The following is a 25861-nucleotide window of genomic DNA, read 5'->3' as shown; positions in this document are numbered from 1 at the left end:
CCTCTGTGCTTCAGAGAGCCTCCTCTCCCAGCTCTGTCCCGAGCTCCCATGAAGGACAGTGCTGGAACAGGAAGCCTGGCTTTCTGCATCTACCTTGTTCCTGTCTTTATACTATTTTATATTGAATGTTTATTTCTATCCTGTACAGGGGGCTAAAACGAGCAGAGAGGCAGCCCCATGGTGCAAAAGCAGCAGGAATGCTGCACATGATGGATCCTGGCTCTCCTGCTGCTCTGCATACCAAGGGTTGGGCTTTCAGGAAGGCCAACCTGAGGTCAGAGAGGGCTGAAGGTGGAAAAAGCACAGCACTCACCCTTTTCTGCATTCAATTCTCAGGAAAATCCAAAACAAAACTGCTTGGAGTGACCAGCACATCCAGTGCTTGCAAGGGCTGGCATGACTGAGCAAATGGGGCAAATTCAGGAGGCTGGGGAAGGCTCAGAGTAATCGGTACCCTAGGGAAGAGCTCCTCACCAGATCAGATTGTCCAGCAGGAGGGATGCTGGGACCCACTGCACCTCATTTCCGAGCACATTGCCAAGAGGAGGTACACCAAGCCCTACCAAAAACAACTTTCAGCCTCTTTTCTCCAATTGTGCTGAGCTCCAATTGTGCTCTCCCAATGAGGAAGTATCCCTGGCTTTTTAACAAGCCTCTGGAAGCATATCCCTGGCCACACTGCCGGCCCAGAGCAAGGACCAGCTCAGAAGAACGTTTCACCATCCCTCTGTGAGTCTGACTATCTACCAGTGTTAGCACAGCACCAGGCTAGCCCAGCACACTTTGTTCTGAGGCCCACATTTGCCTCAAGAGCTGAACATGTCTGAAACATCAGTGTTACCATCTGATCTGAGAAGTCCTTGGGCCACAGCAGGCTGGGTGAGAGCCATCTGTGGCACCACCCTCTGAGCAGGTCCCAGTGTCCCCATGTGCACCCACTCCAGCGTGTCCCACACAGTCACTGCCATGGCATGTAGGGTCCACAGAGAAACTCCCAATGCTGCTGTGACCATGAGCCTGTAAAAAGCATTGTAAAGTCACAGTGCTGGAAGCAGGAAATCCAAGACAAACTGCCACAGGACACCAAGAAATCCTAGCATGTGGTTTGCAAAAATAGTTACAATGCTACCATGCCTGCAACTTGTCACAGCATGGAAACAACAGCTCTTCAGGATCCCCCTTGGCCCACAAACAGATCTCAGAGAACCTCAGACACACCCCACAGCAGTCTCAAATCCACAGCTCAAAGAAATCCCCTGATTTAATGTGATATGCATATTCTTGGCCAGGTTTTGAAATGTTAAAGACAACGGAATCCCAAACAATACTCTCTAAGATTGATTAAATTTACATACAACATAGTTAGCAATCTGTAACCACAGCAAGTAGCATTCATTGTTTTGCTACTTCAGTCTAGCTGGGAAGATGCTGCAACACACACCTCCTTGCCTGCAGGCTGAGAGCAACCAGAAGGAAATCTTGATGGAACAGGTCCAGCTGCACAAAGCTCCTAGACAAACATTAACGTGTCAGCCCAACAACTGCATCCAAAACTGTCAGCGTTTAAATTACCACAGAAGAATAAATAATTTCTAATATTTATCACCTTATGTGACAATAACAGTGAGCCCTGTGTGAAGGTTGCCCAGATCCAGATCATTTGGGGAATGGCACCGCAAGTGAACCTGCACAGGTGGGGACATGAACTGCAGGAGAGTATGCACCCCAGCCAGCCCTGCACTGAGGGCTGCTAACAGAGCTCCTTCCAGAACCCAGCCTGGGTCCCCCAACCCAGGACCCTGCCCAGGCCAGCTGTTAGCTCTGAGAATAGCTCAGATCAGCTGCAGAGGATCAAATAATTGCCCTGAGGATAGGAAATACCTACTACTTTGAGTTTTCTGGGAGCACTGTTGGGCCAGGGGAGGGAGGGTGCTGGCCACCCAGCCTCGGGGGAGGACGGCCTGACAGCTTGTTCTACACTCTCTTTGTTGCTTATCCCAAGGAAAGGAAAATGTTTCCAAGAAGTTTAAACCTCAGACTTGCTTTTTTGAAACAATTTTCCAGATTGCAGTTTTTATAGGAAAATATAAAATACACAAATTCTCCACCTAAGGCTCAGTCCTGACTTGTGCCACCCCTCCTTGCAGAGCAGCAGGGAGCAGGTGCAGCCCTGGTGCAGGGGGCACGCAGCACTGCTGGCCAAGGCTCCGAGGGGCAGCCTGCATCCGAGCTCATACCCCTCACCACAGGCACTCAGCAATGTGCCCTTGGCTCCTTTTCCATCAAATCTTCACAGGGTACCTTTAAAAGCCACATAAGATCCCTAAAACTGTTTTACAGGCTGAAAAACTATTTGTGTCCATAAGGAAGTTGCTTATGGCAGCACAAAACATCAGCTCCAGACTCTACTGCCTCCACGCCAGGGAAGCAGCAGAAGCATCTGCTGCCCACCTCTCAAAGCAGCACCTCTCCCTTTCTCCAGAAGCCTGATGTCTGGGGTGCCCATGGATTTTGCAGTGTTTCAGCCACACCATCTGACATCTCAGGAGGATATTTAAAGGACACTGATGGAAACACTCAAAATTAAAATACCCCAGTGAAGGTCTAACAAGCACTATTAACTGAACTTCTGTAGGCAGCTCTTCCACAGGAATAATCCTGCCCACCAATGCTGCATGCAAGTAGCAATGCCAGAATCCAAATCTGAAGCTTGGATGCAAAACTGAGACAGAGCAGCCAGTGTGTGCTAACATCCTTCAACAATCCTGCTGACAAAAGGCATGACTGCCTGGCATCTCCATGAAGCAAACAAGAAGGAAGGGGAAAAGTGAGTTAATGTTGCCCAATCCCTGTCTGACTTTGAAACAGCAGTTTTCTGACTCAAAAAAAAAAAAACAAAACAAAAATAAAACCAAAAAAAATCCCAGAAATATGCAGAAATAAAATTTTAAGAAACCCCAGCTCAATTCTGTTTTGCATCTGGCAAGCTCGAGGAACAGCTACTCCATGTGCACAGGACAGCTGTGGGAGTGGGGCTGTAACAGCACTGTGATGGCACAGAACACCTGGCCTGAGAGAAACTTCCCCTCCTCCCCTGGCAGCCCTTGGCTGGGCTTCAGATGTGAAATTAGGATTAGGGCTGAAGGAAAGCCAAAATTCATAGCTTGAGAGGGGCCAGAAAGGGCCCACTAGAAGAAAGTAGGGGCTGCTAAAGACCTGAGTTTGCAGACACCTTCCTGAAGAATGACCTTGGCAATAAGACTAGGGTTGGGATAATGCTAAGACAAAGTCCAGAGCTGGAGCTGGAGCGGGGCTGCAAAAGTACATGGCAGCTTCCAAGAACACTGTGCTGAGAGCAAACACTGGTCCAGGCAATTGGTAGAAAACTTCTCTACAGCTTCTCAGGAAAATCAGGGCTATGGCTAAGAAAAAGAAAACCCAGAAATGCAGAGGAAGCAGAGCTCACCTGAGCAAAGAAGGACTTGCATAAGGCCTTACCTGGGAATAAGCCTTCATGAGGAAAAAGGCTGGGGAGCTTAGCTAAGGCTCTGCTGGAAAACCAGCATAAGGGTCCAGAGTCTAGCACTCATGTGGGGCTGGAAAGGGATGGCAAAATATAAAGAGGCCAGCCCGGGAAATGTTTTAGAAGGTTCCCTACAGTTCAGCTGGAAAACAGCTCAGGTCAGGGTTTGGACTGAAGGGATAGGTTACATGGCATCTGGGGAGAGGGGCTGCCAAGAGATCCATGTGGATCGCCTTTTGCCAGGAAATGGCTGTGGATCCTTCCTTATATCCCTTCCTCACAGTCCACAGGCAAGCACAGGGTCAGGCTCAGAAGCAGAATGCACACTGTTACTGCTGGAGCAAAGCTGGAAAGGGGCTGCCAAACTCAAGCAAGAGCAGCTCAGAGTCCCAGGATGAGCGAAAGCTTTGGTGTGACCCATGGGCTCGGAGTCTTCCCTGCAGTTCTTCACAAAAAATAAGAAGCCTGAGTGAAAGCCAAAGCTTACAGCTGAGCCAGGCTTCAAAAGCCAAACAGGAGCTGGCAAGACAGCTGGGCTGGGTCAGTTTTCATCCAGGCAATGGTTGTGGGGCCTTTTCAATTGCTCTGTGGAAATATGAGAGCCAGTGCCAGGAATAGGGTTAGTGCTGTGAGAGGGACAAAGCCTAAAGCTGCACTTGGACTGTGGCAGGAAAAGGGCTGCCAAAACCAAGTGGGAGCTGCCAAGATCCATGGGCTGGAAGAACTCTACCTGGATTTCCAGCTCTAAGGCTCAGATGGAAAGCAAGAACTACAGCTGAGACTGACAGAAAGTGAAAGCTTAGGGCTGCATTTGGAACAGGGCTAGAAATGGTACACCAAAGATTATTTTAGTTTGTCAGAAGCCCTCGTCTGGGAATCACCTTTTGTACAGCAGTTCTTGTCAAAAGGTTCAGGTATAAAATTAGGTTCAGTGTAACACTGATGGACAGAAGAAGCCTTGACATACAACTGAAACAGGGATGGCAATGGGCTGCCAAAGCAAAGCGGGGGCCTGCAAAAAGACTGGGGCTTAGAGAAACCTTTGGTCTGAAAAATGGCTCAGCAGCCTTCTCTAGAGCTTCCCCAGAAAGAAAGAGCTAGGTTTGAGAGAAAGCCTGGAGCTGCAGGCAGAGCCAGGAAGGGGCTACCAGAAGGAAATGGTAGGAGACCCAAGCTAGAAAAAGTTTCAGGTCTGCCTGCATGGCTTCAGGGCCATGTCTACCCATTCTCAAGAAAAGGAAGGCTAGAGACAGAGAAAGACATTTCTCCATTTAGAGCAACACAAAGCCTGTGGTTTGAAAGACAGGTGTCTGTCAAGGAAGGTGGGAATCTCCCTTGGAATGCAGAATATGACCCCCTTCCCTCTGAATTATTATAACTTTGAAACGACGGAACTTTCAGGCAAAGATACCAGAAAAGGAATAGCAGTTCCTTACTAGCTGTGTGTGTGTATAACAAGGCAAGCAAACACCAAGCCCGGCAGCACCGACGAGCAGACGCAGAGCCCCAGGGCCGGCCTGGTCCCGGCTGCAGGCACCTTCCCCTGCGGTGCAGTTCCGGGCACAGCCAGCAGGGGCGCTGCTGGCTCCCAGGCCGGGCAGGGCAGGGCAATGACTCCCCCGGGGCTGCAGGGGGCGCTGTGGCGCGAGCTCGGCCGCCTCTCTGCGCACGGCAATGGCGGCAGACTGGCAGAAGGGATGCAGAAGGGGCTGCCTTTGGAACCCTCAGGGACGGCCGGTCCTGCTGCACCTCTGGCTGGGGAAACGGACTGCAGCAGGAACCTTGGAAGCAGCTGGAACGGCAGAGGCGAGCAGACCCCCGGAGGTGTCAAATCGAAGGGAAGCACTAAGCCCCAAGCAGGGGCAGAAGCAGCATGGGCCCCGGCAGGCTCGAGCTGTCGGGTTAAAGCGTAGCATAGAAGGCCGGAGCAGCGGAACAGCAGCAGAAAGCAGCGGGGCTGGGCAGAGGCAGGCGGGCTCCCGCAGGCAGCTGCTGCACGCAGCCACAGACGCTCCCTCCGGGAATGGGGAGGGGGCCGGGGTCCCCTTCCCCTTGAGGTCGGGTGTTGGAAAGATCCCAGTTCAGCAGCTGAAGCTCAGCCCCGGTGAGCAGAAAGCAGCGCAGGACAGAACTCCCCGGTGGCAGCAATTCTCCCCAGGGCAGCAGCCTGCCCGCATCACCTCTGAGCCCAAGGGCGAGAGCGAGCGGAGCTGAGCCCAGCCCAGCCCCTCACCGGTGCCTCCGCCCTTCCCAAAAGAAAGCCCTACAGCCAGCTGCACCCCTCCCCCGCCATCCTGGCCACTTCTTTTGTCTCTCGTAAGTATCCTCGTTATCATCTCTTAGGCAACAAATGGAAGAAAATTCCCAAAGAGGAAAAAAACCAAACCAAGGGAAAAAAAAAAAAAAAATAAAAAAAACCCAAACAAAACCAAAACAAAACCTGAAAAATCCAAACCTTTACCATGGTGTCAGGCTCATGCCCTTCTTCATTCAGGTGCAAAGGGAATAGAGTAGAGCAACAAAAACAACTTTTAAAAATCAAATGTTTGTTTTCAGAGGCTGATGGTGTGCTGAGGCTGGCTGAATTTTTACAAGGACGGGTAAACGATCAAAAATCTGTAACCTCTTTCTCAAAAACACCATTCTTGTTGAAACCTTTAAAAGAGCCTGCCTGAGGCACTGCACAGATTTGCACTGCAGAACAGTGAGAGCTAGACAAGGATTATTCCAGCTGCACAGAGGAGCTTCATCACAAAGAGCAACACCACCACCTAAGACTGAATTACATTAAAACATATCTTGTGGAAAGGAGCTGTAAATTAGACTGGCCCACAAATCAAACAGTCTCCACAGCCAGCAAGCTGAAAACATAGCATGTGTTAACAAGCAAAGGGGACTGTGCCCACAGGTTATGTATCCCAAGAGCAGGAAAGGGGATGCATCTGCACCATTCAAGCTGCTCTCAATTTACATTCTCCTCGCCTTTAAGGAGACTCTGCTGGTGGGCTCTCACATCTCAAACTCCATCTGGTTTTTGCAGTGCATCCCCAAAAAAGGCTAAATCCCCAATGTAATTCCATTGATTACCAAAATACCTGACAAAAAGGTGTTCCTCCTTGTAATGTAACACCGGTGAGGGTCAGTCAAACAGGACCAGTTCTCAAGGTCCCAAAAGGATGACCACTTTGGGGGGAATGATGCAGGGGGATGGAGCTTGGATTCAGTGGTTGGGCCCCTTGTAACAAGAAAGACCTTCAGAACTTTGAGTCAGGGACCTTTGTTCAGGAAACAAATTCAGAGAAGGGCAGCAGAGCTGGGGAAGGATCTGGGGCAGAAGTCTGATGAGGAGTGGCTGAGTAAGCTGGGGGAGATCAGCCTGGAGAAATGGAGGCTCAGGGAGGACCTTCTCACACTCTACAGATCCCTGACTTGAGTGTGGATCAAGGTAGACTCTTTGACCAAGCACCAGGATATGAACAAATGGCCCCAAATTGCACCAGGGGAAGTTTAGGTTACAGATTAAGGAAAATTTCTTCACCAACAGGGTTGTCAAGCACTAGCACAGGCTGCTCAGGGCAGTGCTGGAGTTACCATCCCTGGAGGGATTTAAAAGACATGTGGCTTTAGCACATGGGGACATGGTTGAGTGGTGGCCTTGGCCATGTTGTGTTTATAGTTGGGCGCAATTGATCTTTTCCAAACTACTTTGATTCTATTCCAAACTTCTTTGATTCAGTTCACTGGAAACTGTGAAACAGCCCCCAAAACCTGTAAGGCACATGGCACAGTCAGGGGCTACCCTGTCTTTCCCCTGGGAACACACTCAGACTTGCCTCCACCTTTCCCTCTCTCCAAAACCTACATGCGCTCCCAAGATCCCCACACAACCACTGCCAAGGACTGTGTCCACAGATGACTTCAGACACACAGAGCTCAATCTCTGAGAGCAATCTCTGGCATTCTCCCATTGCAGACTTCCACCAATATCCCTTCAAGGATTCTTTGTCTCAAGACGTCCTAACAGCCCCTCAGTCACAGACCCATCAAGGCACTTCAGAAAGGAAGTTTTATTCATAGCTTTTACCCGAGAGCAACTTTCCTTTCCTGAAGGGAAATCTCATCTGCAGCATGGTGATGAAGGTGCGGGTCAGCAGCTCTGAATGCAGTCCTAATTTTGTTTTGCCTTTACTTCCAGGGTCTGTATTATCTTCAAGCCCTGTCCTCCCTTCTCTTCTCCAACAGTTCAGGTGACCCAGGTCCTCCAACCCATAGCAAAAGTGTACATGTCCACATGCCTTGGCTGCAAGCTCAGAAGCTCCCCCAGGCCAGCTCAGCGCCAGAGGTGCCCTGGGGCAACATGAGCACAGCCCTGTCTGTCCCCCCGGGTCATGTCCACAGGCTTGTCACCAACAGGCAAAAGGGCCACAAACCCAGAGAAAGCAGAGGCCTCAGCATCTGCAGAAACTAATGGCATTTACCTGAGAACACATCTTGTTCAGAACAGCAGCATTTTTTTTTACTTTATTAGAGAACATTCCTGCAGCACAGTGCCATGCTCAGCTGCCTGCAAGAGGCAGGTGGACAGCCTTCTTCAAAGGGGAAAAAGCACTGATTTTATCTATGGAAATAGGATGCAGCTAGGAAACAAGTGGAGTTAAAACAAAAATCAACACCCTTAATGATCCCCTTCAGAAGGACAAATAAAAAGGGCCATGTGGCTTTCTCCAAGCACAACAGGACCTGGGACTCAAAAAGAAGCAAAGCTCACAAGCCACCTCTGGAAGGACAAGGGGCACCCAACAGGCCTGTGTGGGCATGTCCACCTATGTGCCAAAGACACTGGTGATAACCCATTTGGAAAACTTGCACTCTTTCTTTGCCCTTGCTAAATAGGAATTTTGCATTCAAGTCCCTCCAAAGCTGCTGCAGCAAAGAGCAGAACCAGGAAACAGCCTTGGACGCTGCCAACTACAGCAGACACACGCCACTACACAGAATCCCAGAATGGTTGGAATTCAAAGGGATCTCTTGAGATCACCTTGTCCAAGTCCCCTGATAAACCAGGTTTCACCTTGAACAGGTCTCACAGGATTGTGTCCAGGGAGGTTTTAAGTATCTCCAGAGGAGACTCCACTCAGTACACTTCAATTCTGGTTTTCAGCCCATACCTGTGGCAGACATTCAATGACACAACCAGGTCACTCAGCACCCTGCATATAGACACTCCTCATCTCAATGAAGTGATAGAAATCCAGCAAAGGGATCACATTTGCTTCTCAGCAGGTGTCGTGAATACTCAGGCCCCAGGCCAGAAGTGAGAGCCCCGGATCCCCTAAAGCACAAGCTGGGTCCAATGGGATGGCAATCTGCCTTGCACCTCTGCTGAAGTGACAAGTTATTGCAGCAGACACTTTTCCTGAAAAGTAAGGGCACGCTGTGAGCCAGGACCACATAATGACACTACAGACACACAACACTCCACAAACACAAAATGGGGTCCATGCCTCAGCTGTTCACCCTCAGCTAAAAGTGCGCTTAGTTGAAGGTGTCCCTGCCTATGGCAGAAGGGGTTGGAACTAGATAACCTAAGATTACTTCCAACTTATTCTATTCTATGATTCTTTGATTTAGACATTGGCAGCTTTTCCAGCTCCTTTTCCTATGTGCCAGAATGGAAGCACCCCTCGGTGGTTCATCAGTGACATTCAAGAGGAACAGGAACCCCACACTCAGTCTGGAGACCCCTGTGCTTATTACAAACCAGAGAAGTGCTCTAATACAGTACACCTAGCTCCACACATCCTCACTCATCCCCCAAACTACCTAGCACTAGCCCACTGGAGATATACACTTTCCAGAAGGACCTTGTCTTCCAGCTCCCCTTCCCAGGTGCAGGAGCAGCATCTGGCACAAACAAAGAAGGCTCAGGGAGGGGAGGTGCCAAGGACAAGGTCTCACTGCAAGCAGCTCCTTTGAGACAGATGCATCAAAAAGTGTCCAACCTCCATCTATCAGCAGGCTTCTGGAAAGACTTCCTTCAAGGTGAGGGATGCAAGCCTTGCTCACCTCCTCATCATGTAGCCCTTCTCTCTCCTTCCTCCTGTAGTTCTGATGAGAAGGAGGATCCCTTGAAAATACAGACCTCAAACAGGCACAGAACTTTGTATGCAGCCCTGAAGGACAAGCAGGAAGATAAAGAATTGCATAGCCATGCTATGAAATTACTGATTTTCAGACAAGTAGGTCTGGTCTGCGAATGTGCCTCCAGAATTGCTCCATCTCCCCAGTGGCCAGGCACAGCTCGAAGGAAAAGAGATGGGTCAGGGGTGCCAGGTCCCAACCTGCTGCCCAGGCCTGCAGGCCAGTAGCAAGCCAGGCTCATGGATGGCAGCTAGCCCAGGGGAAGTTGGGTGGCTCAGCACTGCCTTGCTGTACTGTTACCTGAGGATGCACTAACCTGCCCTGACAAACACTGGCAGAGGTCACAGTACAGACTGATGAGAAGTCTCAGAAATAAGAACTGCAGGCAGCTCCCACAGACACAGCACAAGGGCCCTGCTCAGCCCTGCCAAATATAAGGCAGCGACAAAGGGCACCAGGCAATGGGGCAAATGAGAGCTTTCAGAAGCCTGTCTTCCAAGTAAAGAGTCCTGCTCTGTCTTCTGCTTCACACATCAATCCCTGTGCCAGTGTCAGCAGCTGTCCTTGTGTGTTCACACCACTCTGGAGTGGTGGGGACACTCCACTGCCTCACATAAGCTGCAGAGTAGCTCTCTTGGGGAAGAGATGCTACTCCAGCCCTGGCTGCCCTAGAGTTATTCTGCTCTCCACCACCTGCTGCCATCATGGGAACAGCCCTTGGCTCAAACACAGAGCAGTGTCTCTGATAACACTGTTATCAGCAGTGCCTGATAACAAACCCTACAGCCTTGAGGAAAAGAAGTAGCCAACAGCCATTCCCTACCATACAGGGATGACATGAGCTGTGTAATTTCTCTGTCAGGGTCAGGCATCACATTGGACCTTTGTAGAGCTGAGACACCAGAACTGCTGCTCTGGCAGGAACTCTCACAGTCCTGACTGGAGCTCAGAGGCAGAGGACCAGCCTCAGTATCTCATGGCGTACCCCATCCCACAGCCTGGAGAGCTTCACACCAGTTTACTGCCCAAAGCATGTCATGCCAAATGGAATCAGAGTGCTGGGTGTATGGGACCAGCCTCAACAAGCAAATGAGAATCATTCCCAAAGGAGCCAGAAAAGGTGTCTGCAACTGCCTGAAGTCAGCTAAGGGAAATAAGGACTGGCCATTGCTCGCCAAGAGGTTTGCTGTGCTCCCCTGCTACTCCTGGCCAATCACTGAGAGCTATGGAGTAGCAGACAACAGATCAGAACTGACAGGAACTGGCAGGCTTTCCCAGGCGAGCTGGAACAGAAGGCTCCAGGCCCTGGCAGCACCTCCCCATCAGAGGAACCTCCTCAATAGCTTTGCAGTTGGTAAGGCAGACAGAAAGCCCAAGGATAACCAAGCAGGGCCCAAGCACCAGCCACCCTCCTCACCTGATGCATCCACATTGCAGGTGAGCAGCAGTAAAGGACTCACAGGTCAGGCAGGGACAGACCAAGAGCAGAACCTGGTTCTGTTCTTCTTCTGCTTGTCTTGACCAACAGTGTTCTCTGAGACCAAACAGCAAAGACACACACATTTGCAGTCCTCTGGTGCTGTTTGAGCCTTGCTACCTCATCAATCCCTGTTCCTAAGCAGGGCTGCACAGACACATCTCAGCCAGCAGAGCCACTGGAGCTTGAAACTTGGGGGTCTGCTGCAATCCAGAGGGACTCAGGGAACTACATTCCTGAGGGCTGCATAGAAAAGAGGCTCTGCAGAAACATCTCCCTGTCAGCGGATTTAGAGAGGTGTTCCCATCACTCGGGGAGTTCCAGGCAAGGGAGACTCGCACTGACAATGCAACTGCCTGCAAAACACTAGAGGCAGAGCTGGGGGGGGGGGGGGGCGCACGAGTGACACCTCTCCCTGGCTCCTCCCCAACAGCTCTCTGCAAGTTAAATTAGGGAGGGCTGCATGGTTCAGCAAAGCCTCCTCCAGGAGGTAAAAGAGCAACCCGGCTAGCTGCTCCTCCACAGCACACTCCGTCACCCAAGAGCATCTCTGCAGGATACTCTCGGAAGGAGGTACACAGTCCCCCTCAGCAGCTATCTGTCTGCAGGCTGTCACGCAAGCAGCCTGGCAGGCAGAGCACAGCTCTCTCCCCACAGCCTGCTGCAGCAGGATTTGTTTATGTGTCTGCAGCTGCTCTGTGCCTTCGCCATGGGAATCCAGGCTGAAGCTCCATCCGTGCCGAGCAAGAGGCAGCCTCGCCGCACAGGCTCTGCGCAGCCCGGCAGGCACAGGGCTGTGGGGGGCAGAGCCCCTGGCAACGGGCCCGCTGGAGCGGCAAGCCGCATTCCCAGCCTCCGCAGTGCCTCCCCCACATCCTGCCTCCAGCCCTCCGCTGGGGGTAGAGAATGCCAATCTCGGGTTGTAATTTTTCCAAGTTAAAAATAACCCAGTAGTTTAGCAAGAGAGAAGCAGCAGCAGCGATGCAGGGGGCTGTGGAGTCTGCAAGCTCACTGCGAGGCAGCACAGCACACATTCTCCTTCCCAGAGGCTGCGGAGAAGCAGCTTCCCAGCTCTGCTTACACAGCTACAGAAAACAAGACTCCCTCAGCAACCCATCAGGAGAGGCTTCGCCAAGCAGCCAAGTGGTCTTCATTCCAGAGCTGCCGTAATGCTCCACCGCACCATGGGGGAAGAGGGCACAGGCCCCACACTCCTAAGCAGGACACACAGCACGATGAAGGAAACAAGGGGGAAGAGGAGAGAACACAGAGGTCCAAATAACCCAAAGTAAGGGAGCAAACATGCATCAGGCAGGTACACATGTCCAGGATGGGCAGAGCATCACACCAACAGCCAGCCCCAAGGGACACAGCCATGCTGCAAGCAATTTTCTGTTTTCAAAATATTCTCATCTTTAAAAAAAGAAGGTGGGGGGGAATTGACTATGTTCTCTGTGGGGCCAGGGGAGCCCAGAGATCTGCTGGTAAGGACACCAAAAGCACATGGCGAACCTGCAGTACCTTCCCGAGACACCCAGCACTGCCACCCCACAGGTGACGAGGCAACAAGACTTTGACAGGCAGGCAATAAATCACCACAACCTCCTTGCCACTTGCTCCCTTGGAAAAGGAATATGGTGATGCTGCACAGCATTCCCCTCCAGAAAGCCTGTTCAACACCAACACTCTGTTCCCAAGCTCTCAGCCCTACAGCAACAGCCACGTCAGAGACCCCAGGGAGACACCTGGGCTCGTGCCATTGCCTGTTCCACAGAGGATGCTCTGTTGGCACCCAACAAGCAAGAGTGCACATGCAGGCTGGATACGGCCCCCGGTAATGCAGCTTCAGTCAGCTGCATTTCATGACTCTCATGACAAGCTCACGTGGCAGAACCAGCAATAGCTCCTTTTTGGAGGGTTTTCAAATGCAGCTTCTAATCCAAGACCATAACCACAGTGACCTTCAGCAGCTGCACAGTGCCAAGGGGACTGAGCACCGAGGGCTCACTCAGAGTCCAGCGAACACAGTAGTGAGTAGGGACAAATAGCACAAGGGAAGAGAAAGCAGCAGAACAGCTGAAACCCCTCCAGTTTGTTCAGTGAAGGCACGTCATGAACACAAAGCCATGCCTGGCCATTCGACATGCACACAAAGAGAAGCACTCCAGCTTGCTGCTAGAGAGGGAAACCACATTTGAGCTCACCATAAAATGTATTTCCCTCATCATCTTCATGAGCAGTCCAAAATGAGGGGACACACTACTCCCATGTTGCACAGGCCTTGCAAGGTGGCTGTCTGCAGAGCAGGGATGCACCAGTGTCACCTGTACCCCCTTCCCCATCATGGGGATGCACCCAGCATCAGCTGTGTGCAATTTCCCACGTCATCATCCTGCTACCCTGGTATGCAGGAGCGAGACAGGTTTCTCAAACCTACTGTGTCTGTTGCCTTCTAATCTGCTGGCCAAGAGTCTGACTCCAAACAGTTGTTCATAACCCTCAGGCAGTGTATTTTAATCCTCAACATCAGCAAGGCAAAAAAACCCAGAAGAAAACCAAACCAAATTGCTACAATGCAGTACCTACACAGCCAAGAGAGAAAGGAGACAGGCCAAGCTTGCCCAGACTCGTAGCTGGCACCGGCAGGCTGGACTCCCACAGGGACAGGCATCTGACCACCCTCAGCACCAAGAGGCATGATTTCATGTGCAAGGGTGCACTGGTGTGCAAGAACATGTGCAGCACTCCTACACACACAGGGGTCCACGGTGGCTCCCTGCACAGCAGTATCCCACCAGCATGATTCATGTGCCTTGTAAAGAGCATCCCCAGCTCAAGCTCCTGACACATCAGCAGAGCCCACTGCATGTCACTGATGTAGCACTTTCCAGACCTCTGCTACCCACTACACACAAATATGGCCCAGTGCGGCATCCAACCCAGGACACTACACAGCTCAAATTAACTGCCCAGTCTGCCAAATCTTAACAAGCCATTCTTCCATCACCAGTGCCAAATTTTCCTTCCACTTTATTCACCAGCCCCAGCATGCCGACCAGCAAGCCAACAAGAAAGGACACGAGTGGAGTGTCTAGGGAACAGACAGTGACAGTGGCCATAAAGCCTTCCCACTTCAGCCATCACACTCCCAGCACCTAATTTCCTACTTTAAAATGAAAAAAACGCAGTATCTGTATCCACATGCTACAGGAGTCCCAAGCTCCAGAAGCCAATAAAGCCTATGGCCAAGTGTAACTTCCACAGCATCCTGCACAACTCTCCCACCCCACTGACCCTGGTGCAGGCCAGAAGCAGCCAGCTCACAACCCCTCTCTTGGCCTCTGGGAGTCAGAAGCTCACTGCTCACAGCAGCTCAACACAGTGGCATAACCAGCCTGCTGGCAACCAAAAAGATGCCTGGTGGGCAACTCCTCTTAGCCTGGGATGGCCCACCCAATCTGCTCCTTAACAAGGCAGAGGGCCTTGCATGCCAAGGCAGCATGCTTGTGTGCTTCAGCTACCAAGGAGGCTGTGGAAAGCCTCTGGTCAGAGTGACAACACAACCCTAGCTACATTTTAGATGGAAATGGGGAAAGAAGCTCTGAGGACACAGTCTCAGTGCTGGAAGCAGGTTCTCTTCCCTGAAGTGCCTGGCTGTTACCCCTGGGTAGAGAGAGAATTGTAGGCTTGGCTCCTGCTGGCTTCCTGGACCAGCAGTCATGAGGAGCCAGACTTCCCAGCAGTGTAAGGAAAAAGCCTCTGATGAATTACTGGGCTCAAGGGAGCACAGGGGTTACTGTCAGCTGCTTCAAAGGCCTCTTGCATCAGGGCAAAACATCCAGCTGCTCTCCAGCTACCAGGAGGGATATAGATGTTTCAGCAAAAACCAGCGTCACTCTGGAAAATGTGCACTCTGCACATTTTCCTGCTGCCTTTTATGTCTTACACACAAGTGTTCAAAGCTTCACTTAGCTGTCCAAGTCCATCTCCAAGGTCACTGTCCCTACAAAGAAGCCACTAGGCACATAATTTAACCTTTATTAGTAAGAAAGGTTTACAAATCCAGCCTTGACAGCTAGCCAATGCAAAGAACATTTTATAAGGTTGGAGAGAGTTACACCAAACTCATACTATCCCAAGGTAGATGGCCAAAAAATGAGATGGCATTCTTGAAAGTACAGATCTTCTCCTCTTGCTGTTGTTAACATCCTGCACAGCAAACTCCAGCTGTCAGAAAACAGCTTTGCCACACTGCAAACAGCTCCTCAGAGGCAATCATAACCCTATGTGCCTCTATTTTCTAATGCTAGAATAGAAACCAAAAATCAACATTGACATCAGGGAGAGAAAAGTGAACACATGCAATGCACCTCAAGACTTGGCTGTGGACACATCTGACACCCTGATCAGATTTTGTGCTGAGAAGGCACAGCAACACTGGCCACAGCTCCACATAGTGATGGAGATCCCACTGCAGAGTCCAGTCATGCTGAAAATCATTTCTTGAGGAATTTCTGTCAGACTTCAGGAAAGTCTGCTCCAATTGAAGCTCCCTGCCACAGACCTCCACAGTGGATAACTCTTACCTTGCCAGTCATTCACCTGATGTCCCCATATCCCTGTTTGCTCCTGTTATCTGCTGACTAAGGTATTCCCCACTGTTCTTCTGCTATAACCATGGTAGAGAAAAAAGGTGAAAGAAAAAGTTGGTGCCCTCCTGCCAACCTCCTGCTTCATCTAATGAGTAGCCCACAGGAATGTGCCCAAGGAAAAACATCCAAGGAACTGAATGATGCATGGCCAAGTACCAGCAGCTGGGCCACAGGAAAAGAGTTAGCATTTCAAACATTTCCAGGCCCTCACAACAGGATGGACACCTCTGCTTTGCCAAATGCCTCGTCTGTGCACAGGTGGCAGAGTGGCAAGGGGTGTACAGTGCCTGAAGGGAGCTCAAGGCCAGCCTTGCTTTGCCTACCATGGCCACATTCTCAGACTACAGCTTACGAGCACAGGCCTTGAAGGCTGACCCCAAGGTACATCTTAGTGTGTGAAAAGTGAGCAGCTCTTCTTTGGGCCCGGCAGCACTTTATCCTGGTCCTAGGGATCTCAAAAAACAGGTGATAAAGGAAGCTCAGCTTGGTCTGTGCTCTCACACACACTGAAGGCTGGGGACATAGAAGGGATCTCCAGGAGCAGAAGGACATTTTGCTACACTGCTCGCTCCCCAAGCACAGGACAGCTCCAACACCAGCTTACAGAGGCTGCTTGACTGATGCTGCCCTGTTGGAGAAGAGCTCCTGCACCCACACAGGCTGCACCTGTCCTGCTAGCATTGCAAACCCAGGCCACCCACTCCAGGGCAGGGCAGAAAGGCTGGCTGGCAGACCCCTGCCTGCAGGAAGGCAAGGTACTGGGGGAGCCAAGCTGTTCCTCAGCACCCAGAAAGATAACATCCTAAATAACCACAGTCTGAGAGTTTTGTATGCTGTAGGGAGGTCCCACAGCTCATGGCATCTGTTCTGCCTGCACATCCTAACAAAATCTAGCAAACCTCATTCCAAAATAGCAACAGACAAAATCTGCTGTTGTCCAGGCCTGAGAAAGTACTTTGAGAGAACAGTCTCCAGAGTTCAGATGCCATCTGTAATGAGACATTCATCTCAATCATCTCTGTTTCCTTGCATTTGTCTTTTACACTATCCCAAGAAAGACTAAAGTATGGGAGGCTGAGAGCAGTGCCAAAGAGAAATTCTTCAATTCCTCTTGTGCAAATGCTTGGGATTCAGTGATGCCAGCTCCTCAGCTATAGACTGCTTTAATACACTTGGCTAGCCCTTTTAAATGGTGAGCACACAAAGGCCTGCCCAGACACACTGCAAGTAAAACGCTACCAAAAGCGCATATGGAGAGGTAGACCCTTCTTGCTTCAGCTCATAAAGCCCTTTAGTCAGAGACCAGCTTGAGGAACAGTGAAGAGAGCATCAACCTCGCCAGGCTGGAGAGCCACAGCTGCATAAGTAGGGAACACATGGGCAGGAGGGCTTCCTGCCAGAGGATGCCTCGCCACCGTCACTAACACTGACTGCAAAGTCCCATCTTTGCAGAGTCCCTTTTTCCAAACAGAACTGGAACCCAGGCCACACCAAGCTTCTTCCAACAGCACATAGGCAGAGCTGCTGTGATCTCTCCTGGACTCAAGCTGCATTCATTCAGGGCACAGATACAGAAGATGCCCTAGACACTCCTGGCCAACCAGCACCACTGTCATAGGGTCAGCCAGAAAGCAGGCAAGCACATGGCATCAGCTGCATCAAGCTACCAAGAAACTCTTGTCCCTGTTTGCCCAGCAGGTCTGTAGATATCCATCTCCTCTGTCATGTAGCAACATAGAAGCCAGGTTAGCAATCCCTGGACAGAACAGGAGAACACAGTTCCCACCGGCCCACGTCCTAGCCTACTCTTACTGCACATACCTGTCCAAAGTCCAAACCAAAATGGTTTCCATATCTTCTCTCCCTCTGTACTTGGATAAGCCACTCATATTCTGAACTCATTTCTTCAGCAGGCATCTCTGGAGGAACAATCATGCAACAGGGTCCAGAAACCCATTTCTGCTCCATGTCTGTCTCCTCCTTCCAGCTAAGGGGAACAGAAAGAGCAGGAAATAGAGCTGGATCCAGGAAAGGGTTTAAGAATATTGTCCTCAGCCCTAATGCCCTGCTCCACTCAGCAGAGCAGCCAATGGAGAGCCTGTCTAGAAACTGGAAAGCAGTATCTGCAGATAACCACATTTCCACACACAGCATGCCCTGTCAGATGTGGGCACAGCTGTACCTATTCAAACACATAGGTCCTACAGCCTGCAGAGTCACACCTCAATTCACCTGAATTGAAATTACAACTACCAAAGCCTCAAGGAGCCTGTGCCCACAGTAACACACTCCTTCCTTTGCCTTTGGGATTCAGGACTCTGGTTCTCACACTCAAAGCATAGTGTGGGACTGGCCTAACTCCAAACCAGCAATTTTATTCTCTAATAGAAACTCTCACCCTCCAGAGCAAGGCAGTGGAGAAGTCACTGTGACTGGCCCACAAATCTGCAATCACAAACCTCAGCACCTTCACAGAAAGCACAAGCCTTGCTTCAGCCAGCCTTCCCGCACCATCACTGCGCCGTAAACAGAGCACAGCCTCTGCTGTCTGCAGTGGAGGAGAGAAACCTGCTTTTATGTATGCACCAAAGTGCATGCTGGGAAAGGCTCAGATACTCTGGTGAGGGGCACCCTGCAGGGACTGAGAAAGATCACTGAGAAACAGGGCTTTGCCTGCCCTAAAGCAACAAGCAGAGAAGCATACAAATAGGAGCAATGGGCTGTGAATTCACACACCCCACTGCACTCCTTCCGAGGCTAAGCAAGCACAGTGTACAGCAAGGATGCACCAGGCATTTAATTAAGTCATCAAAAATGGCTCTTGTTGGATCCTCAATTAACACACATTGAACACTTAGAATATACTTTAGATAAAGTGAAGTTTAAGTTCAACCAAAGCAGATGAAAGACTGAGGGTTAAAAGTGCTCTGTGCATAAGACCTAGAGAACTCAAGGCAGTGGCTCACATAAAAATAGCAGCTTTTGCAGCACATCTATAGCAAAGCACTAATGTTTATTCTTGTATCTAGGACTAATTTTAATTCTGCCTCAATGCACATATATAACAAGGCATTAATGTTTCTTAAAGAACCAATATTTCACTTACCTATATATCAAAGAAGTGGAACCCCCTGCAACTTTGCAGCACCCTCGATCCTGCCTGTAGCTAATATTAAGTGCTAGAATTCACTTTCCAAGGCAGCCATACATTGTAAGGTGAAGTGCAAAATGAAACTATGTCCACAAAACAAATACCTATTTCCAGTGCAATAGAGAGGGAGAACAACTCCCTTTCTATTGGAGTTGTTAGTTGCAACCACTCTATAGCAGTGGTTGCTAACAGGGAGGGCCTGATAGCTATAAGTCCTGCTTCTGCCTTCAAAGAAATGCTAATGAGGTATCTCCTGGGGGAAGAGGGGGGGTCTTACATCCCAGGGAGTTTTAACACTAAAGGCAGTAAGTTCCTCACACGAGTCCACTGACAGCCACAGGGACACAGCTTTCCCCCAGCCTTCCTCATCAGGCTTTTGGCTGGGGTCTCCCACACGTGCCTATTGCCCTTCCCACCTATTTTCCTGTGCCAGAGCTCTCAGGCTGTAATTCAAACAAGTAATTCAGGACAGCATCAGATAGTGAATGAAACAGCCTTGCCCATCTACTGCCTACCTGTCCCTCCCTTGCAACAGCAGGCACGTTATAACAGGACATGCAGCCAGCTCAGGGGCCTAGAGTAACACCAGACTGACCCCTGATACAGTCTCCTACTCTAATGCAAAGGAGGGCTCCACAGATCCCACACTTTTATACAAACATTTAGAAAATACTCTGAAAATTGACACTGCCAAGCATAACTTTTCCCTGCTTTCAGCACAGTCACCCCAAAAGGAAACAATTAATTACCTGCATTTCAACCTGGAATTCCCTTCACAACTGAGCCAAATGGCAGAGAGAACCAGACAAGTGCCTGGAAGCTTCAGAAGAGATCTAAACTTAATCTTACGAGGAAAAACACAAACCAAAAAATTCCCAAACACCACAGTAAAACAAACCATCCCAAAACAACCAGCATAGAATTTTGGAAAAGGCGAGCCTGCAGAAGGCATGCTGTACCTCGGAGGGCAGACATTCATAATATCATGAAGCAACATCCCTCAAGGGGAAACCAGGGCTGGAAAATATGATGGGCACCCCACGGCCAAGCCACACCTCACCCTCACAGTAACACCCGCACTCCCGAGCCATACCCAACACACCTCTGCACATTTCCAGCGCCCACACGAAAAGCTAAGAAGGACTGGGACTTGGTTCCCATGCTTCTCATTTTCTTTTCTGGACTGAAAGAGTGTTTTGCTCCTGTTAGAGCAGGATTTATACTCACTACAGGCTGAGAACGCCTTGGAGACAACAGGCTGCAGTACAGAAACAGCATGCACCCCTTCACCTCAAGGCAGTATTTCCTCCACAGAGAGAAGGTCCTCACACAAAGGATATGCCAAAAGCTTTGTGTGTGACCCCCACCTGATGCTAACACAACCCAGCACTTCTCTAAGCACTGGGCCCAAGGGCAGCACAGAGCAGGAGTTCTATACTCAGGCATAAACTCTCCCAGCTTTTAGCTGACTTCCAAAACAGCCAGTTCTACTCAGGCATTCCCTAGAGCATAGTCATAACCCTTCCCCAGATATCTGCCAGGGACTGGTCTTAAATATTAAAGCCCAGCCAGAGGGTCTCAGGTATACTCTAATTCTTAGGCTGACTGGACACATCCAACATAACAATGCTAAAAATTATTAGCCACATATTGGTGGATTGCTAGGCTGCATCCCAGATTTTCCCATATAAGGGAAAGTTGAAGGCATTGTCCTATCACATGGAAAACATATTACACCAGCCCGAGATATTACGAACAAAATCAGTGTCTCCTTGTGTCACAAGCTGACAACCAGAGAACCACATTTTTCCCTTTTTGCTGCCAGATTGGTCAGCTTTCCCCAGCTCTGTTATTTCACCAGGGGCTGGTGCTGGATGATCACTGCAGGCTGGGACAGGCATTGCCCAGTGTGGCACTCACAATAGGTGTTGCACAGAGCACATTGCTTCCTTAGAGGATTTTGGTCTCACCACCACCACGCTTGGCAACGCAGGCACTGACATCTCTCCCACAGTCAAGGGTAATTCTGTTTTCATGGGTTTTTAGGGTGCTGAGAACCCACCACACAAACCCTGCATGTCACTAACACTCTGCCACAGTAAACATTGCTGCCCCACTGCATACAGGCCCCTTCATCCTGACCATCTTCTCTCCCCTTGAGAGCGCTTGTTGGCCTCCAACGACCACACTGCCTCTGCTTTCACAGACCAGGGAGGACCACCAACACCAGAGGCTGACTCCACTGTCCCAAGCAGGAAAGTGGGGATGAGCAAGGAGAAATGCATTCACTGCTACTTGCAGGAGAAATGAAAAAAGCCCTTTTAAGTGCCCCAAGGCCCAGTGAGACATCCAACCACAGAGCTTGACATTGTCTCTTTAAGACACCCTCAGAGCAGGCTCCCCACGCATGCCTGCTTTCCAGACCCAACACAAGAGTCTGCATTCCTGCACCAAGCACCACTCTCAGCACAAGGCTGATCAGCTCTTCCTTCTTAGTGAGGGTAAGCTTCTCCTGCACACTGATGAGGATGATATCAGCTCTTATCTGTGCAAAGCCCAGACAGGGCAGGACACCACAGCAAAACACAAAGGCCCGCTCTGGCAGCCTCTCAAAAAACAAGTCTCACAAAGTCGCCCAGCTCACAAAAACAAGTTCACGTGCTTGTACAAAGCCCTCTTGAAATAATACAAACCACTGCAGTGAAACTCTTTATATTATCCACCTGTGGAAGTTTATGTGTTTGGAGAAACTCTAGATAAAATATTAAAGATCACTCAAGGAAGACTAGATCTTAAAAATTATTGTGATTACACTTTTGGGGTGGAGAGAGGGGGCAGAGATTCACTTCCAGCTGAAGAAATGCAATAAAAAGCAGTCAGGAAAACCAGATCCTCTTCTGAGAGCCTCATCCACCAAGCCACTAGAAATCAACAGACCCCAAAAAGACCCACAGCACTGACCCCTGGGACTAACATTGGAACATCTAGGACCAGCTGCTCAAAGACAAGCAGCATAGTACCCTAAGGCCACCATGGAGGACAACAGAGGAAGAGGTAAACTCAATCCATTAAAATGGCACATACTACTAAACTAGACAGCAGCATTCAGAACAAAGTAACAAGGCCCCTGATAGCACCTTCCCTTAGAGATGTGCATTATTCACAGCTGCAGCATGGATAAAGACTGCAAGAGCTGCCTCAGTGTCAGATTCACACAGGGTACCCATACTGGCCTGCAGCAAGGGGCTGCAACTGCCTCCTCAGGGACAGGGAAGCCTGTGTTTCTGCTGGGAAAAATGAGAATAAAGGAACAGGCAGGAACAAACAGCCATGCCTGCAGGGTGGGCTTCAAACTTCATCAAAGTGCAAACAAACCAAGATCACTCAAAGTCCTCTCCTTGACTTCAGCTTTTGTTTGAAGAATAAAAACATGTACTTTAACTCTGCTGCAAAAGGCACACACATACATTTTGACAGGATCCAGCTCTCCTAGTTACTGTGTTTTTCAGCCTGAAGCACTTGAGGGGCAACATTCAATGAGCTTCACCCAATGCTGTCACGCTGCCCATCTCTGCAGTGAAGGCAGTGCAGCAGCACGTCCAGCACCCCTGAAGGACCTGCAAGAGCAGGCAGCTGTACCAATTCAGAGACACAGGCTGAATTAGCATTCCCCAAAACAAATTTCTCCTTTGTAGTGGAAGAGGAAGCAATTTTCAGGAAAGGAACCCAGGAGCAGCCCTAAACTAAAACCAACCCAGCTCAAGGCCAAAAGCCTTGGGAGAGAAACAACTTATTTACTCCAGGAAGATTGCTGTTATTGCTTCATACTTCAACAGTTTGACCAAAACTACAATTTCTCTGCAAAGGAGCAGAGCAGAGTTCCTGCATGAAGGAGGTAAACAAGAGACAAGGAGAGGCAAGACAGTACCTCTTCCCATACCATCACCTGAACAGGGCCCAACAGCAACACTTCACAACAGAGAAAACACCTCTGAGAACTCAGTGCTTCCTCTCCTCTGGCAACACTCTAATCCAACTGACTCCACAGCACTTAAAAAGATACTCTGCAAATGAAGGGGTCAGGGATAGACATCTAACAAGATAACAGCATCTTTCCGCCCCCCAGGAGCCCCATGCCAGGGAGGCCAGTGCCAGCTGAGGGGTGCTGGAGGCTTCTCCCCAGTCCCATCGGACACTACACAAGCACAGCCAACCATCTCCATCCGTCTCCCCTCATTCTTCAACACCATCAATATTTGCTGCATTTCCTGAGCAGGACGTAAACAAGAAAAAACACTGGGCTTTTGGCTAGAAGCATCCGGACTCCCTGAGGAAACAAAGCAAGCATTTTTCATAGCAAAATTACCAAAATACTCTACCATATCAAAGGAGAGCAGCAGACCAGGCAGAACCAGCACTACATGTGCTGAGTTAGCCTGCCTGGACCCGCGGTCCCCGACTTCGCTGCGAGATCAGTGTATTGTCAGCAGGCAAACTGACAATCAGAGGGAGACCCACTCTCAGGCGGGTGCACGCTCGCAGCAGTAACCCGAGCTGACGATTTTGCTTCCTCCTCCCGTATTTGCGTGCGTGTCTTTCACAGCCTTCATCCTACAAATTTCATCGATCAAGGCTAAAATCCACCTCCACCACCAGTGAAGCCACTGGTGAGCACAGGGGAACCCCACGGTGCGGCCACCGACCCGCAGCGGGTGCGATGACTGCGGCGAGACGCGGCTCTGCTGTGACTGCGATGCCTCTGTTGTGACATGGCTGCGATGTCACAACCGATCCGCGTCTGCTCCGCGCGCAGCGGGACGGAACCGCGCTGACAGGGACGAGTCCGTGGCCCCGCGCGGCGGGAGCGGCCCTTCCACCGCATCCCCCCCGCGCCCAGGCTCGGCGGGACCAGGCAGCGGGCAGCCCGCACCCCGGGGCCTCCAGCGCGCAAAGGGACCCGCTTCCCCCTGACCGCCAAGTTTAAAGACTTAATTATTGATATTCCTGAGCACCACAGCCGAGATGCCAAAGGGGAACTGCGCCCTGCGGGCGGGCTCCGATACCCCGCACCCGGGGGGGGGGGGGCGCCGCTTCCCCCTCCCTGGCCGGGAGGAGCCTCGGCTCAGCACCGTGGGGAGCCCGCCCCGCCCCCGGCCCCGCACTCCCCGGGACCCGCCGCCGCTGCCGGGGGCGCTCGGCCCCGCGCTACCGGCCGAGAGCCGGCGAGGCCCGGTCGGGGGCGAACGGCAAGGCCGGCGAGACGGGCCGCGGCCCCCCCGCGCTGCCGCGGCCCGGGGGGCGGGGGAGGGCGGCGCGGAGGGACCCGGGGGCACCGCCGCCCCTCCCCGCGGCCGGAGCCATGACAGGGCCGGCGGCCGCCCCGGCCCCCGCCCGTTCCGCGGCCCGCGCCACCGCCGCCGCGTTCATTCATAGCGCCGCCCTGGCGCAGCCCCACCGCCGCGCCGGCCCCGCCAGGCGGGCGAACCCAAAGTTCGGGGCAGAACTTACCCAAAATGGCTCCGCAGCCGCCCCAACACAAACAGCTTTTATTTGGTGAAGTTTAGCCCAGCGCCCAGCAAGGACACCCTAACCTCGCTCGGGCCCGCCCCCGCAGCGAGCCCATTGGCTGCCCAGAGCCGCGCGCCGCCGCCCATTGGCCGGCCGGCCCGTCAGCCGCGCGGCGCTCGCGCCAAGCTTGGCTGCAGCGCGCCCGCCGCTCGCTCCATTGTGCTCCTGTTTGCACCGATGAGAGCGCGGCGCTGATTGGCCGCGCCGCCGCCCCCACGCGCCGCCGCCCCGCCCGCGTGCTCCACGTCCGCCGAGCGTTGCCCGGATGTGAACGGGACCCGAGCCCCGCCCCGGGACCCGCCCGTGCCCCACCGCGACCCTCCCGTGCCGCTCCGACCGGCCCTGCTGTGCCGCTGTGTCTGCCCCGTCCCCGCAACGCGCTCCCTGCAGGCGCTGCCGTCCAGGCCCGCCGAAATCCTCGAGGTGCGAAGGCGCCCGCGGGCGGCCCCGCATGGAAGAATAGCGCGGGAGCGGCCTCGGAGGCCGCAGGCCCGGAAGGAGGGAATGCCGCTCCCCAGAGGGGGGCTCCAAGAGATGGGCTGGGAGCAGGCTCAGGGCTTGGGCTGGGTGACCCACCTCTCCAGGGAGAAACTTGGCATGGACCAACTGGCAAGGTTCGGGTCCAGCACCAGTTAATGGTGAGCCAAGCCCACCGAGGTGGGTTTCCCATTGGAATTCCTCACAACCAGACTTCCTTGGGATGCCTGTTCCTGGTCACACAGTGTTGAGGGCTTTGCGCAGTAGCCACAGTCCTTCCTTCACCTCAGCACCCTGCAGCTGGACCAGCAGCACTCTCGTTTTGGCGCCCGCAGTGCCGTGCCTGCTGTTCTGTCTGGGAAGCTGGGAAAGCTGGGGAAGAGGAGCAGGGCTGGCTCCATCCTCCCTGCTGATGCAGAGGTGCTGTGGCAGCAAAGAAACACTGCTGAAGATAATTAGCTCTGCTGAGACTCAGACTGATGAATGGAGTACAGGAGAGTCCTCATGCAGCCATACTGCTTGCCAGGCCCCTTGGGAAGCTGGCACAGCCCTGTGCTGAAGCCCTGGACTATTCAGCCCCAGCTGGCACTGATGTCTGGTGCTGTCTAGCTAGCATGTTCCCTTTATGCTTCCTGACTTTCCCCAGTTGGTCTCCCCAGAGCTGTAGAGCTCTTCCACTGGTCGTGGAGATCCACTGGGTAACACCACTGGGCAGTGCTGGTGTCCTCTGCATGCACCTGCCACTGCACACTTGCAGATTAAACACAGCCAAGGGACATGGCTCCATCATAAAGCTACACCCACCCCATTCCTGGGCTCCTCCAAGTCCCCCACACAGACCAGTATACTGTGCTCTTCCTGGTGAAGCAGGT

At 51.7% G+C, this 25861-nt stretch overlaps 1 protein-coding gene across 1 annotated transcript in view; it reads right to left on the bottom strand.

Annotated features, from left to right (window-relative positions):
- CHD6 (chromodomain helicase DNA binding protein 6) overlaps positions 1 to 17717 on the bottom strand; it is a 92042-nt gene extending 74325 nt beyond the window's left edge. Inside the window, 1 exon segment of the mRNA XM_036395976.2 lies at positions 17615 to 17717. Within this exon segment, the coding sequence (XP_036251869.1) occupies positions 17615 to 17710 (96 nt within the window). The 5' untranslated portion in view covers positions 17711 to 17717.
- Positions 17718 to 25861: the final 8144 nt, after the last annotated feature.

The sequence above is a fragment of the Molothrus ater genome, chromosome 17, assembly GCF_012460135.2.
Source record: "Molothrus ater isolate BHLD 08-10-18 breed brown headed cowbird chromosome 17, BPBGC_Mater_1.1, whole genome shotgun sequence".
NCBI lineage: Eukaryota > Metazoa > Chordata > Aves > Passeriformes > Icteridae > Molothrus > Molothrus ater.
Note: the sequence above shows the minus strand (reverse complement) of the source record. Positions and strands in the feature narration are given on the sequence as shown.